This window comes from Schistocerca cancellata, chromosome 2 (assembly GCF_023864275.1).
Source record: "Schistocerca cancellata isolate TAMUIC-IGC-003103 chromosome 2, iqSchCanc2.1, whole genome shotgun sequence".
Lineage (NCBI taxonomy): Eukaryota > Metazoa > Arthropoda > Insecta > Orthoptera > Acrididae > Schistocerca > Schistocerca cancellata.
Window position 1 is genome coordinate 355,609,105 of NC_064627.1, and position 14,635 is coordinate 355,623,739.

General features: G+C 44.2%; 1 protein-coding gene across 1 annotated transcript in view; it reads right to left on the bottom strand.

Annotated features, from left to right (window-relative positions):
• LOC126154050 (kelch-like protein 10) overlaps window positions 1-14,635 on the bottom strand; it is a 199,706-nt gene that overhangs the window by 143,256 nt on the left and 41,815 nt on the right. The window contains exons 7-9 of the mRNA XM_049916111.1: window positions 12,659-12,817; window positions 9,490-9,694; window positions 3,035-3,170 (exon numbers count right to left, since the gene is read on the bottom strand). Coding sequence (XP_049772068.1) covers window positions 3,035-3,170; window positions 9,490-9,694; window positions 12,659-12,817 — 500 coding nt within the window. The remainder of the gene's footprint in view (window positions 1-3,034; window positions 3,171-9,489; window positions 9,695-12,658; window positions 12,818-14,635) is intronic.

Consider the following 14,635-nt stretch of genomic DNA (forward strand, 5'->3'; position numbering starts at 1 on the left):
GAAATGACTTCCTGACACTTAAATCTATATTCGATGTTAACAAATTTATCTTCTTCAGAAACACTTTCCTTGCCATTGCCAGTCTACATTTTATATCTTCTCTACTTCGACCATCATCAGTTATTTTGCTCCCCAAATAGCAAAACTCCTTTACTACTTTAAGTGTCTCATTTCCTAATCTAATTCCCTCAGCATCACCCGACTTAATTCGACTACATTCCATTATCCTCGTCTTGCTTTTGTTGATGTTCATCTTATATCCTCCTTTCAAGGCACTGTCCATTCCATTCAACTGCTCTTCCAAGTCCTTTGCTGTCTCTGACAGAATTACAATGTCATCGGCGAACCTCAAAGTTTTTATTTCTTCTCCATGGATTTTAATACCTACTCCGAATTTTTCTTTTGTTTCATTTACTGCTTGCTCAATATACAGATTGAATAACATCGGGGAGAGGCTACAACCCTGTCTCACTCCCTTCCCAACCACTGCTTCCCTTTCATGCCCTCGACTCTTATAACTGCTATCTGGTTTCTGTACAAATTGTTAACAGCCTTTCGCTCCCTGTATTTTACCCCTGCCACCTTTAGAATTTGAAAGAGAGTATTCCAGTCAACATTGTCAAAAGCTTTCTTTAAGTCTACAAATGCTAGAAACGTAGGATTGCCTTTCCTTAATCTTTCTTCTAAGATAAGTCGTAAGGTCAGTATTGCCTCACGTGTTCCAGTATTTCTACGGAATCCAAACTGATCTTCCCCGAGGTCCGCTTTTACTAGGTTTTCCATTCGTCTGTAAAGAATTCGTGTTAGTATTTTGCAGCTGTGGCTTATTAAACTGATAGTTCGGTAATTTTCACATCTGTCAACACCTGCTTTCTTTGGGATTGGAATTATTATATTCTTCTTGAAGTCTGAGGGTATTTCGCTTGTTTCATAGATCTTGCTCACCAGATGGTAGAGTTTTGACAGGACTGGCTCTCCCAAGGCCGTCAGTAGTCCAATGGAATGTTGTCTACTCCGGGGGCCTTGTTCCGACTCAGGTCTTCAGTGCTCTGTCAAACTATTCACGCAGTATCATACCTGCCATTTCATCTTCTTCTACATCCTCTTCCATTTCCATAATATTGTCCTCAAGAACATCACCCCTCTATATACCCCTTCCACCTTTCTGCTTTCTCTTCTTTTGCTTAGAACTGGGTTTCCATCTGAGCTCTTGATGTTCATACAAGTGGTTCTCTTATCTCCAAAGGTCTCTTTAATTTTCCTTTAGGCAGTATCTATCTTACCCCTAGTGAGATAAGCCTCTACATCCTTACATTTGTCCTCTAGCCATCCCTGCTTAGCCATTTTGCACTTCCTGTCGATCTCATTTTTGAGACGTTTGAATTCCCTTTTGCCTGCTTCACTTACTGCATTTTTATATTTTCTCTTTTCATCAATTAAATTCAATATCTCTTCTGTTACCCAAGGATTTCTACTAGCCCTTGTCTTTTTACCTACTTGATCCTCTGCTGCCTTCACTACTTCATCCCTCAAAGCTACGCATTCTTCTTCTACTGTATTTCTTTCCCCCATTCCTGTCAATTGTTCCCTTATGCTCTCCCTGAAACTCTTTACAACCTCTGGTTATTTCAGTTTATCCAGGTCCCGTCTCCTTAAATTCCCACCTTTTTGCAGTTTCTTCAGTTTTAATCTGCAAGTCATAACCAATAGATTGTGGTCAGAGTCCACATCTGCCCTTGGAAATGTCTTACAATTTAAAACCTGGTTCCTAAATCTCTGTCTTACCATTATATAATCTATCTGATACCTTTTAGTATCTCCAGGGTTCTTCCATGTATACAACCTTCTTTCATGATTCTTAAACCAAGTGTTAGGTATGATTATGTTGTGCTCTGTGCAAAATTCTACCAGGCGGCTTCCTCTTTCATTTCTTAGCCACAATCCATATTCACCTACTACGTTTCCTTCTCTCCCTTTTCCTACACTCGAATTCCAGTCACCCATGACTATTAAATTTTCGTCTCCCTTCACTATTTGAATAATTTCTTTTATTTCATCATACATTTCATCAATTTCTTCGTCATCTGCAGAGCTAGTTGGCATATAAACTTGTACTACTGTAGTAGGTGTGGGCTTCGTATCTATCTTGGCCACAACAATGCGTTCGCTGTGCTGTTTGTAGTAGCTTACCCGCATTCCTATTTTCCTATTCATTATTAAACCTACTCCTGCATTACCCCTATTTGATTTTGTATTTATAACCCAGTAGTCACCTGACCAGAAGTCTTGTTCCTCCTGCCACCGAACTTCACTAATTCCCACTAAATCTAACTTTAACCTATCCATTTCTCTTTTTAAATTTTCTAACCTACCTGCCCGATTAATTTACCACCGGAATATTTTATCCAAGAGGACGCCATCATCATTTAACCATACAGTAAAGCTGCATGCCCTCGGAAAAAATTACGGATGTAGTTTCCCCTTGCTTTCAGCCGTTCGCAGTACCAGCACAGCAAGGCCGTTTTGGTTATTGTTACAAGGCCAGATCAGTCAATCATCCAGACTGTTGCCCCTGCAACTACTGAAAAGGCTGCTGCCCCTCTTCAGGAACCACACGTTTGTCTAGCCTCTCAACAGATACCCCTCCGTTGTGGTTGTACCTACGGTACGGCTATCTGAATCGCTGAAGCACGCAAGCCTCCCCACCAACGGCAAGGTCCTTAATTAGTAAGTTATTTATGAAACTAGATATCGACTCGCAAAATTCACGGAAAAGTATGTCTATAAGGATGTATCATCATTAACTGTGTATCATCTTTCGATAGGTGTCGCATCACACGTCAATCTCAGACTGAAGCGCCTAGAACCGCTCGGTCACTCCGGCCGTCGTCAATCTCACGTGCAAGTTTGCACACTCATGGCGAAGTTTCTGAAATAATTTGTAGCCTCGATTGCTTCATTTTTTTAAGCTAAGTAACTATGAATGTTTATCGTTTAATCGCCGCCCCTTGCGGTTGTGGAGCCACGGTCTCACCTCGCGCCGAAAGCAGGGGCCGCAGCTGGCCATGGAGAGCTGCCACCAGCTGTCCCGCGGTGGCGGCAGCTCGGGGGCGGAGACCACGCACGCCGCCAGCGCAGACCGGCGGACGTTCAGGTTGGCCGCGCCGTACCTGCGCGCGCAGCTCGCTCTCACATCACAGCTCTCCACAAGACAGCTCAGCAAATACAGAAAGCACTAAAGAAAGGTAATCAGCCGAATAATAACTAGGGCAGGGACGCCTTCCTATCGGTGCTTGATGATTGATTTATTTTTGATCAGTTTGACATCTGCATCAACGACACAGCGCCATTTGATACCTCATAATAGACACTCAATAAGAGAGAAGTAAAATTCGGTAACTAGACACTATATTCCAGCATTAAAGTAACGTTGAAAACAATAAGTCTAGGAGAAGTGATCGAATATGACATTTCGGAGAAATAAGCAATTAACGTGAGAGTTAATAAGACGGAAATAGCGTGCTACCTCACTAAAGAGGTGGCCAGAAACAGTCCCGGCGGCCTGACAGAGACGGTGTTGCCAAACGTGTTCTTCAAATGGTTCAAATGGCTCTGGGCACTATGCGACTTAACTTCTGAGGTCATCAGTCTCCTAGAACTCAGAACTACTGAAACCTAACTGACCTAAGGACATCACACACATCCATGCCCGAGGCAGGATTCGAACTTGCGACCGTAGTAGTCGCGCAGTTCCGGACTGAAGCACCCAGAACCGCTCGGCCACCGCGGTCGGCCACGTGTTCCTCGATTGAGTTCCTAAAACCGAACAAGAAAGCGATACAAAAACTGGACATGGGTCGGTAGTAAGGCTCGAACCCCAACCAAAGGCTGAGCAGTCTCGTGCGCTGTCGTCGATGGTATGAGAACAACTGACACTAAATGTATCTGGCGGGCCGCTTGAATTTGCGCGCGAAGCGGCTTGATTGCGTAACTTCAATGCTAATTAACTCAGAAGGGGAGCAACATATCGAATTTTCTTCTTAACAATTATTTCTCAGCACAACACCCTCAAACGTTTTCAGACTGTTTCTGAAAACCCCGTATACTAATAAATCAATGTCCCTCGATGCTAAATTTAGACACTGCTCTATAATAATTCGCCCATAAGTACTTTATGCAGCAGAATGTTTTACTCTAAACAAAACGGAAACGGTGGAGGAACTGGAAACAATAAAAATCATAATTTTGGGGCCAGTTAAAGAGCACTTAAAACACAGAGTATGTCACAATAGTGAACTTTATCCATATATTTAAAAAATTACAGACGTAATTTGGAAAAGAAGAATAGTTTTCTATGGCCACATCCAAAGGTTGAAAGACAACAAACTGACAAGATGACTGTTCCCTTACTTAGATAAATTAACAGTGGACAACACGTGCTACAAAGAAGTTGGAAGGAATTTGACTAACTCTGAATTGCACCACAAGATTTTAGGAACAAGTGCCACTCAGAAAGAAATCGCGAGACGCCCAAGGTTTCCACGAAAACCAATAAGAAGACTGAGCCACTTGGACAGAAGAAAGAAGAGAAACATCGAAGAACGATGAGAAAAAAGTGGAGGAAAAGAGAAGAGATGCTGTTGAAGTAGCCGTAGTTCATAGTGGCAGAGCCGAATAACAAAAAGAAGAAGGAGAAGAACGTCCGTCAATAGAGTCCTCACTCCGTCGACCCAGCTGCGCCACAAGAAGCAACTACAGGTTGTTACAATGACCCTTTCGCGCCTTTTGGTAGAGAACTGCTATCCAGCGCTGATGCAGATCATGGCAGTCAAGTGGTGTGTATGTGTCAGTCGGCTGTGTAATTTAAGTCGATGTGGAAACGCGACAGAATGGCAGAGAACAACTATCGTGTTCGACGTGCCGTGACCGCTCTGTGAATGACATTCCCCGATTTGTTGGTGTTTCAGTACAGACTGCCAATGTCACTACAAGGAATTTAGTGAACCGCTCGGAAACTAAGTAAAACAAGTGATCGTAAAAATGTAGTAACCAATAGGGCCTGGAGATGAGTGTCGCCCTTGTCAATGACTGTCAGTTTCAAATTCGACAAGAATTTCTGCCGTCAGGTTCCGTCCACTAGTTTCTGAGCGATAACAGGTGACTCGACGCGTGAAGTGTGGTCCGACGGGTCCGATTTTTGTATCTTTTTCGAATCACACGAGGGTCGAGTGCGTCGACCGCTGAATAGACGTTTATCCGAAGTTTGTGGAGGATTTTATTCACGCTGGAGGTAGTTTTGTGACGCTTATGGTGTGTTTTTCGTAACTTGACTTGGGCCCGCTCATTCATCAATTTTTCATGAACACGATTCTCGGTGACCAAGTGATGGCCTGTCTCCTGCGTTATAAGTCTGCTGTGGACGCATATGTCCCTGGGCTGATCAACGCTCAGGTGCCCTATCGCCTTCTGCAGCGATACATCAACTGATCTTAATTGCATTGAAAATGCCTAGAACTACGAGGGGCGTTCAATGAGTAATGTGACAAAACTATTTCTCGGCCACTTTCGATTGAAAAAATGTAAAATTTGTTGCGGGACGTCGTGGAATATTCCCGCTTCAGCCCCTATAGTTTCATGAAGTTCCGATAGATGGTGGCGCTATATATGGCCTTCAAAATGGCGTCTGTAACGGAGGTGCGTTCCAAGCAGAAAGCTGTCATTGAATTTCTTTTGGCAGAAGACGAGACCATTGCATATATTCACAGGCGCTTGCTGAATGTCTAGAGAGACGTAGCAGTGACTAAAAGCATAGGGAGGTGTTAGGCGAGGCGTCTGTCATCATTGCAAAGAGTTCGCACAAGTCTGTCAGATCTCCCGCATGCCGGCCCGCCGCACACAGCTGTGACTCCTGCAACGTTGGAAAGTGTGAACACTGATTCGAGGTGATAAACGGATCACAAACAACCACATCGGTACTCAACTACAAGTCTCTTTTGGTAGTGGTGACACATTCGCCCACCAATTGGGGTACTGAAAAGCGTCTGTCCACTGGTTTCCTCGTGGCCTAACAGAAGACCGTAAAGAGCAACAAAGGACCATCTGTGCGGAGTTCTTTACGCGTTAGGAGGCTGATTGTGACAATTCTTTGTGGAATATCGCCAGAGGAGACGAATCATGGGTTGGGTCACTTCGAACTGGTAACGAAACGGCAATCCATGGAGTGGCACCACACCACCTATCCTCTGAAGGAAAATTTCAAAGCCACACCCCTAGCCGTTAAAGTCATGGCGACCGTCTTTCGCGTCGGTCTTCTGGGACTATGGAGGAGTTATTCTGTTTGATGTCCTCCCTCGTGATGCAGCGATCAGCCGTGAAATAAGGTTTATAATTTATATAAAAAACAGCTACCAGCTTCATGTATGGTTTGAAAAGGTTTATTATCTACAGACCATGACCGGTTTCGCATTTTTCTTTACAAATCCATCTTCAGATGACAGATTACAAGCATTCTTCGTTGGACCTAGTTTTGTTTATGTTATTCATTTGCTGCAGAGCTGTGTAGTTCTGCCTGACGAAATATTCGTGCGTTTATGTTTTCGAACGCAAGCTTGATACACTTTTCAATATGCACTATGTGAGTGCTATTCCAGTCAATGGACGTCACTTTCAACCTCATCATCTTAATTACACACGCAGCACACACGAATAACGTTTACAAAACGTGGCCCAGCTTCACATTACAAACGAGAACAATATTTGCTGTGAAATGTATTATGCTAAAACTAAACTAAATTCCGCCCGAACAGGCCATGAAAGCCCAATGGTACCGACCGGCCGCCGTGTGATCCTCAGCCCACAGGCGTCACTGGATGCGGATATGGAGGGGCATGCTATCAGCATACCGCTCTCCCGGCCGTATGTCAGTTTACGAGACCGGAGCCGCTACTTCCCAATCAAGTAGCTTTTCAGTTTGCCTCACAAGGGCCGAGTGCAGCCCGCTTGCAAACAGCGCACGACAGACCGGACGGTCACCCATCCAAGTGCTAGCCCAGCCCGACAGTGCTAACTTCGGTGATCTGACGGGTACCGGTGTTACCACTGTGGCAAGGCCACTGAACTGTATTATGGTACACTCAGGAAACTGAAGACACATTTATCGCGACAAAAGTACAAGCGAACTTCTCCTTCTCTATGACAATGCGAGGCCTCACACAAGTCTGCACACCAGAAAAGAGCTCACAAAGTTTCATTGGACCATTCTTCCTCTTTCACCCTACAGCCCGGACCTCGCACATTCCGATATCCATTTCTTTGGCCCAATGAAAGGTGCACTCCACGGGACGCAGTATGTGAGTGATGGTGAGCTTGTTGATGCAGCAAGATGTTGGCTTCGATGTCGACGAATAGAGTGATATCATGCGGGCATACAGACATTTCCAGTAAAATGGCGTAAGATCGTTGCACTAAACTAAGATTATGTTAAAAACTAGGCCTTTGAAGCCAAAAGAGGGGGGAATAATTTTGTGTAGTGGAATCCTGAATAAAACCAAGCCGTTTTCAGGAAGAAAGGTTTCGCATTACTTATTAACCACCTGTCACACACTGAAGAGCCAAAGAAACTGGTACACTTGCCTAATACCGTGTAGGGCCCCCGCGAGCACGCAGAAGTCCCTCAACACGACGTGGCATGAACTCGACTTACGTCTGGAGTAGAGGTGGAGGGAATTGAACCATGAATCCTGCAGGGCTGTCCATAAATCCGTAAGAGTACGAGGGAGTGGAGGTCTCTTCTGACAGCACGTTGCAAGGCATCCCAGATACAGTCAATAATGATCATGTCTGGAGAGTTTGGTGGCCAGCGGAAGTGGTTAAACTCAAAAGAGTGTTCCTGAAGCCACTCTGTAGCAATTCTCGACGTGTGGGGTGTCGCATTGTCCTGCTAGAATTTCCCTAAGTTCGTCGGAGGGCACAATGGACATGAATGGATGCAGGTGATCAGACAGGATGCTTACATACGTGTTGTAAGTAGGCTGTTTAGATTTTTATGTTGGTAACGCCACGTAGTGCTCTGTATGAAAATCGCTGACTGTGTTGTGTGCAGTCTGTGGCTGGTTGGATTCATTGTTGGAAGATTCGCTATTGTAGTGTTGGGCAGTGGGATGTGAACAGCGCGTAGCGTTGTGCAGTCGGAGGTGAGCCGCCAGTGCCTTCAGTAGTTAGAATCTTTTATTTAGCTGGCAATAGTGGCGCTCGCTGTATTGCAGTAGTTCGAGTAACGAAGATTTTTGTGAGGTAAGTGATTCATGAAAGGTATAGGTTATTGTTAGTCAGGGCCATTCTTTTTTAAGGATTATTGAAAGTCAGATTGCGTTGCGCTAAAAAAATATTTTGTCAGTTTAATGATGACCAGAATAAGTAAAGAGAGAAATGTCTGAGTACGTTCAGTTTTACTCAGCTGTCTTTGTATCAAATAACGTAGAAGTTTACCAGCACAGTAATTCATAATTCTTCTAAGGGGACGTTTCATAATGTCACCTGTCAGAGTCGTATCTATACGTGTCATGGGTCCCATATCATTCCAAGTGCACACGTCTCACACCATTACAGAGCCTCCACCAGCTTGAACAGTCCCCTGCTGACATTCAGGGCCATGCATGGTACACGAATGGGGCTTCGGCTCCGGAAGCCCATATCGATGATGTTTCGTTGAATGGTTCGCACGCTGATACTTGTTGATGGTCCAGCATTGAAATCTGCAGCAATTTGCGGAAGGGTTGCACTTCTGGCACGCTGAAAGATTTTCTTCAGTCGTCGTTGGTCCCATTCTTGCAGGATCTTTTTCGGGCGCCAGCGATGTCGGAGAAATGATGTTTTACCGGATTCCTGATATTTATGTTACACTCGTGAAATGGTGGTACGGGAAAATCTCCACTTCATCGCTACCTCGGAGATGCTGTGTCCCATCGCTCGTGCGCCGACTATAACATCACGTTCAAGCTCATTTAAATCTTGATAACCTGCCACTGTAGCAGCAGTAACCGATCCAGCAACTGTGCCAGACACGTCTTGTCTTCTATAGACGTTGACGACCGCAGCGCCGTATTCTGCCTTTTATATGTTCTGTATTTGAATACGCTTGCCTATACCAGCTTCTTTGGCGCTTCAGTGTATTAGGAACAGCGGAAGCTATGTAGCCATCAACATCTACGGGTTCTAATCATCAATACCTGGCTTCGTCTGGATACGACATGCTTAAAGAAACTTATGTACTATTTTTCCTCGCCGTACTGAGGCCGACATCAGGACTAGAGGCGGTGTTACATAGTTTTACGGTGATTTCACCTTTTAGAATTTTAATTTTTGATTGTGTTTGACTTTACTCCACCTAACGTGCTGTTACAGTGCGTGTTAAACAAGTAACAACTCTCCTTAATTTTCTTGAGAATACTCTCTCGGCAACTGCGGCTAAACTCCGCACAATGTACTCACCACTCGTTGGCAGAAGGACTGTAGCACTCGACGTAGGAGACGGTTGAAGTTCCGTCGTAGCCCCCGACGGCGAATATCATGTCGTCGATGACTGCTATACCGTGGTTACTGCGCGGCGTGTACATCTCTGGGATTAGCGCCCACTGGCCGGTAGCAGGGTCGTATCTCTCGACGCTCCGCAGTCTCGAATATCCGTTGTTTCCACCTGGAGGAAGACCTTAGCTATAACGCACGTTTCACTTTCTTCTGCTGTACAGAAAAGATCACATATGGCAAAATTCATTGCTTTATAACTTAGTCTATATGGGTAGAACATATAAGGGGCAGTCAAATGAGAGTGACACTGATGGAAGAAAGTAAGTATACTGTCCATTATTTCAAAAGTAAGTTTATCCCACCATCAGACAAGAGGGTCAATGCCTTCATGGAAAAATGTCTTCTGCTACTTACGGCTACACCCAGGCGGTGCACCTCTTTCCATGAAACAAACAGACGGCCGCTAATGTCTTTCTTCAGGGCACCAGATAACTTACGACGAGCATGGAGCAATTCTGCGGTACGTGAAATGTGTCCATTCCTAAAACGGTCGAGCAGTTCGTCACAAACCACTCGTTTCTGTAGTCGATGCGAAGCGATGCATGAGGTGATGTTACGAAAGACTCCACTGGACAGTGGATGACAGGAGACGAGTAATTTGGAGTGATAAATCACTTTATACACCGTGGCAAGCCGACTAAAAGGTTCGGGTTAGGCGAATGACTGAAGAAGGTTACCTGCCATCACATGTAGTGCCAGAAGTGAAGCACAGATGAGACAGTGTTACGGTATGGGAGTGTTCTTCGTGGTTAGGATTGGATCCCGTTATTTCTCTTTAAAAAAAATGCCAAATTTGAAAGGATATTAACACGTTTAACGGCATTGTGTACTGCTTACAGTAGCGGAATATATCGGTGATGATGACTGCATCAGCATGACAATATTGCCATTATGTGGCAGTCGTGAGTCAATGGTTTGTGTACAATAAATTTCCTCAGTTGCGCTGGACTGCCCAGAATGACAATCTGAGCGGTGTTGAACACCTCTGAGACGAGTTAGACTTCACTCCAGATTCCGGTGTCTAAAACCAATATCTTTCCTTATTTCGGCTCTTGAAGAAGAATGGGCTGCAATCGGATGCACCTCATATTAATGTCCACCAACTAGATGACCAGACACTTTCCGTCAGATAGTGGTAAGTTAGTATATACTGGGTGCTCAAATAGTCCCTCCGCAGTGCTGTATGATTGTTCGCCTGCCTGGGTTACTTCCTTTCAAGTGGACTCTCCCAACATTCCACTGTTCCGTTTATCTCAGCCAGCGTCAGTAGTATCGTTGGTGTGTGTTGTTACGTGTTCACGTGAACGCTGAAGTTTAGTTCCTTTGTTCGTTTGTTTCGTTTTTGTCACTGTTAAAATGCTAACCGCTGAAGAACGTGTGTTTTTAGTCGAACAAGTGTTCAAAGCTGGCGGTAAATAGACAGTTTCAGTTCGTCAAACATTTAATTCAGTTTTCCCAGAGACAATACTCCCATATCGCGATACTGTGCGAGATATGATTAACAAATTTCGAAGTAGGGGTTCAGTGACAGATGCACCGAGAAGTGGCCGTCCTAGCGTTTTAGCCGGCCGAAGTGGCCGTGCGGTTAAAGGCGCTGCAGTCTGGAACCGCAAGACCGCTACGGTCGCAGGTTCGAATCCTGCCTCGGGCATGGATGTTTGTGATGTCCTTAGGTTAGTTAGGTTTAACTAGTTCTAAGTTCTAGGGGACTAATGACCTCAGCAGTTGAGTCCCATAGTGCTCAGAGCCTAGCGTTTTGTCTGAGGATGAACTACTCGATATTTCCGATAAAATGTCCATGAGCCCGAACAGGTCAGTAAGAAAACTCGCCCAGGAAATCGATGTTAGTGTCGGAACGGTCCACACAGCTGTAAGGAAAAAAATTAGAACTTTTCCCATACAAAGCGACAGTCGTGCAAGAACTGAAAACTACTGATCATGGCAAAAGACTGCATTATTGTCAATAGTTCAAAAATTTCGTTCAACAAAATGGAAGGGATATTCTTAATGAAACGTTTCTCACTGATGAGGCGTGGTTTCACTTATCCGGCTACATAAACTTGCAATATTCTAGTACGTGGAGTACTGCAAATCCATTGTGTATTCACGAGGAATCACTTCATTCTGTGAAAACAGGAGTTTGGATTGCAATTTCTAGACGTTGGATTGTGGGTCCCATATTTTTCAACTAAACAATAAACGCACAACGATACTGCAGTGATATTCTGTACCCATTCATAGGAGAACTTGTGCTAAGTGAAATACTGAACGGTTATTTTCAACAAGATACACAGCTCGCGTTTCAATGTCACTGCTTGCTGATGTTTTTGGAGATCGCATAATTTCACAGGGACTTTGGCCTCCACGATCGCCTGACCTAACACCACCTGACTTTTTCTTCTGGGCTGCAGCGAAAGCAACTGTCTGTAAAAACAGCCCAAAATCCATCGACATATTGAAAACTGCAATATCCACTTTCACTGCTTCTGTTACAGAAGAAATGTTACAGCTTGTGTTTGGAAACAGGATTTGACGAATTTAATTGTGTATTCAACAACAGGGCGGACAGTTTCAACATTTAATGTGAAAATTTGTAAGTAAAAATGAATATTCAATAAATTAATAACTTTAATTTAACTGAGTTTCATTTCGGTATATGCACTGCAGCATACGGCACGCGCGTCGTTTCATGCGGCACTTCGGAGAGACTTTTTGAACACCCCGTATTTAATACATTACAGGTTCAGCATTTCTGCCCCGTTTCCACTTAAATCATTTCATTTCATTGCACTCTCATTGAATCAGTCCTCAATGGTCCATTCATTTCGTTTCATTGATACTAATTCGATTGAGATTGTAGTCAAAGTTAAGCACTTCCAGTACTCAAGAGATAATGAATCGAATCGGAGAAAAAGTGAGCAGGTTGAAGTTGATGTAGGTCGCAGTAGTTATGCAGAGGTGAAGAGACTTACGCATGAGGACAGGCTTGGAGAGCTGTATCAAACAAGTCGTCTACTACATCAATAATAAAATACGGCGGCCGCAAACAGTGTTACGCCACGTGCTCACCCACCTACGACGTAGAGACAGCCGTAGTAGGCGACGCCGGCGACGCCGCTGCGAGGGAAGCGCATGGGCCGTATGAGGGTCCATTGGTCCGCCACGGGGTTGTACACCTCCACAGACTGCAGGTAGTTCTGCCCGTCGAAACCACCCGCCACGTACAGTCGCCCTGCGCCATCAACACTCCGTCAGTCACACTCTACGTCTGGAGCCACATATACTTACAAGATTATCAAACCACTATGAAATCCATGGCAGAGGGTATTTCCTATTGTACAAATGATAAGGCCTCCTTCCCGTTCCACTCACGTATGGAGCGTGGGACGAATGACTTAAAAATGTCTGAGCGAGCTATAATCAGTCTAATCTTGTCTTCACGATTCCTACGGGAGCGATACGTACAGGACTGTAGTACATTCCTAGATTCGTCACTTAAAACTGATTCTTGAAACATTGTATGTAAGTTTTCACGGGGTAGTTTGCGTCTGTATTCAAGTCTATAATACCAAACTTCTTCACTCAACACTGCACACTACTGCTGTCCATTGCAGCGTACCCATATACTTTCTTCACGACTGAGGTTAAAAGAGCTTTATAATCATAAGTCGAGAAGCAAAGCCTTGAATTTTTCCAAACTGGTTTTGATGCATGGGTTCAACGGCGGCGCATATGTACACAAATGTATGGTTACTATGTTGAACTGTAGTATGGTGAACAGCCATCTTGGATTGTTTGCAAATGATGCTGCCATTTACCGTCCCGTAAAGGCATGAGAAGTTGAAAACTAATCGCAAAGTAATGATAGATGCTGAAGAAATGAATTAAAATTTATGTGACATCTAGGATTCTAGTCAGGTCTCGTGTTTTCTTGGCAGATGTGTTACCCATTACACTACTGTAGCAGTATGGCCATCAGAACTGCACGGACTACCCTCCTCCAATGCCCTCCGTAATACAAACTTCAATTCACCCCTTCAGTTCATTTTTCCTTCTTAAATCGTCACTATTGCCGAGGCTCCCCGGTAGTGAATAGCACCCCAGTTTTGTAGGTTATGGACGGCGTTGGAGTAGGGTAGCTGTGCACATGTAGTAGCCATACTGCTAAGGTGATGTGACAGCACATCTGCCTCGTTAGCAAGCGACCGAGGTTAAAGTCCTACTGGTGGCACAAATTTTAATTCGTTTCTTCAGCATCTAACATTATCAACGATGAAGTTTAGACTCATAGATGTCAAGGACATTGTAATTCCACAGTTGCAAAATTTATTTAGACAAAATATCTGTACCGTGCAAAAAGTTGCGGTTGCCCCTAAAGACGAAAAGTTAGTGGTCACGCACATACGTACTGATAGGAATCCGTTAAATTTCGGTTACACGAAAATTAACATAAATCTGGAGACAAGCTACTCCACAAAATAACTAGGGATAACGACTACAAACAACCTAAATTGGAACGATCACATAGATGATGTTACGGACAATGCGAACCAAAGATTGCGTTTCATTAGCAGAAGAGTTAGAAGATGCAGCTAACCCACTAAAGAGACTGCCTGCATTACACTTGTCCGTCCTCTGCTAGAGTACTGCTGTGCGGTATGGGATTCCTTACCAGACAGGATCGACGGAGGACATCGTAAAAGTTGAAAGAAGGGCAGCTCGTTGCGTATTATCGCAAAACCAGGGAGAGAATGTCATGGATATGATAAGTGATTTGGGGTCGCAATCATTAAAACAAAGGCGTTATTCGTTGCAGCGAAATCTTTTCACGAAACTGCAATCACCGACTGTCTCCTCCGAATGCGAAAATAATTTGTTGGCTCCCACCAACACAGTGAGAAATATACATCATAATAAAATAAGAGAAATCAGAGCTCGCTCGAAAATATTTAGGTGTTCGTTTTTCCTGTGCGTTATTCGAGAGTGGAACGATAGGGAAAAAGTGTGAAAATGTTTCGATGAACCCTCTGCCTGGCACGTAAGTGTGAAG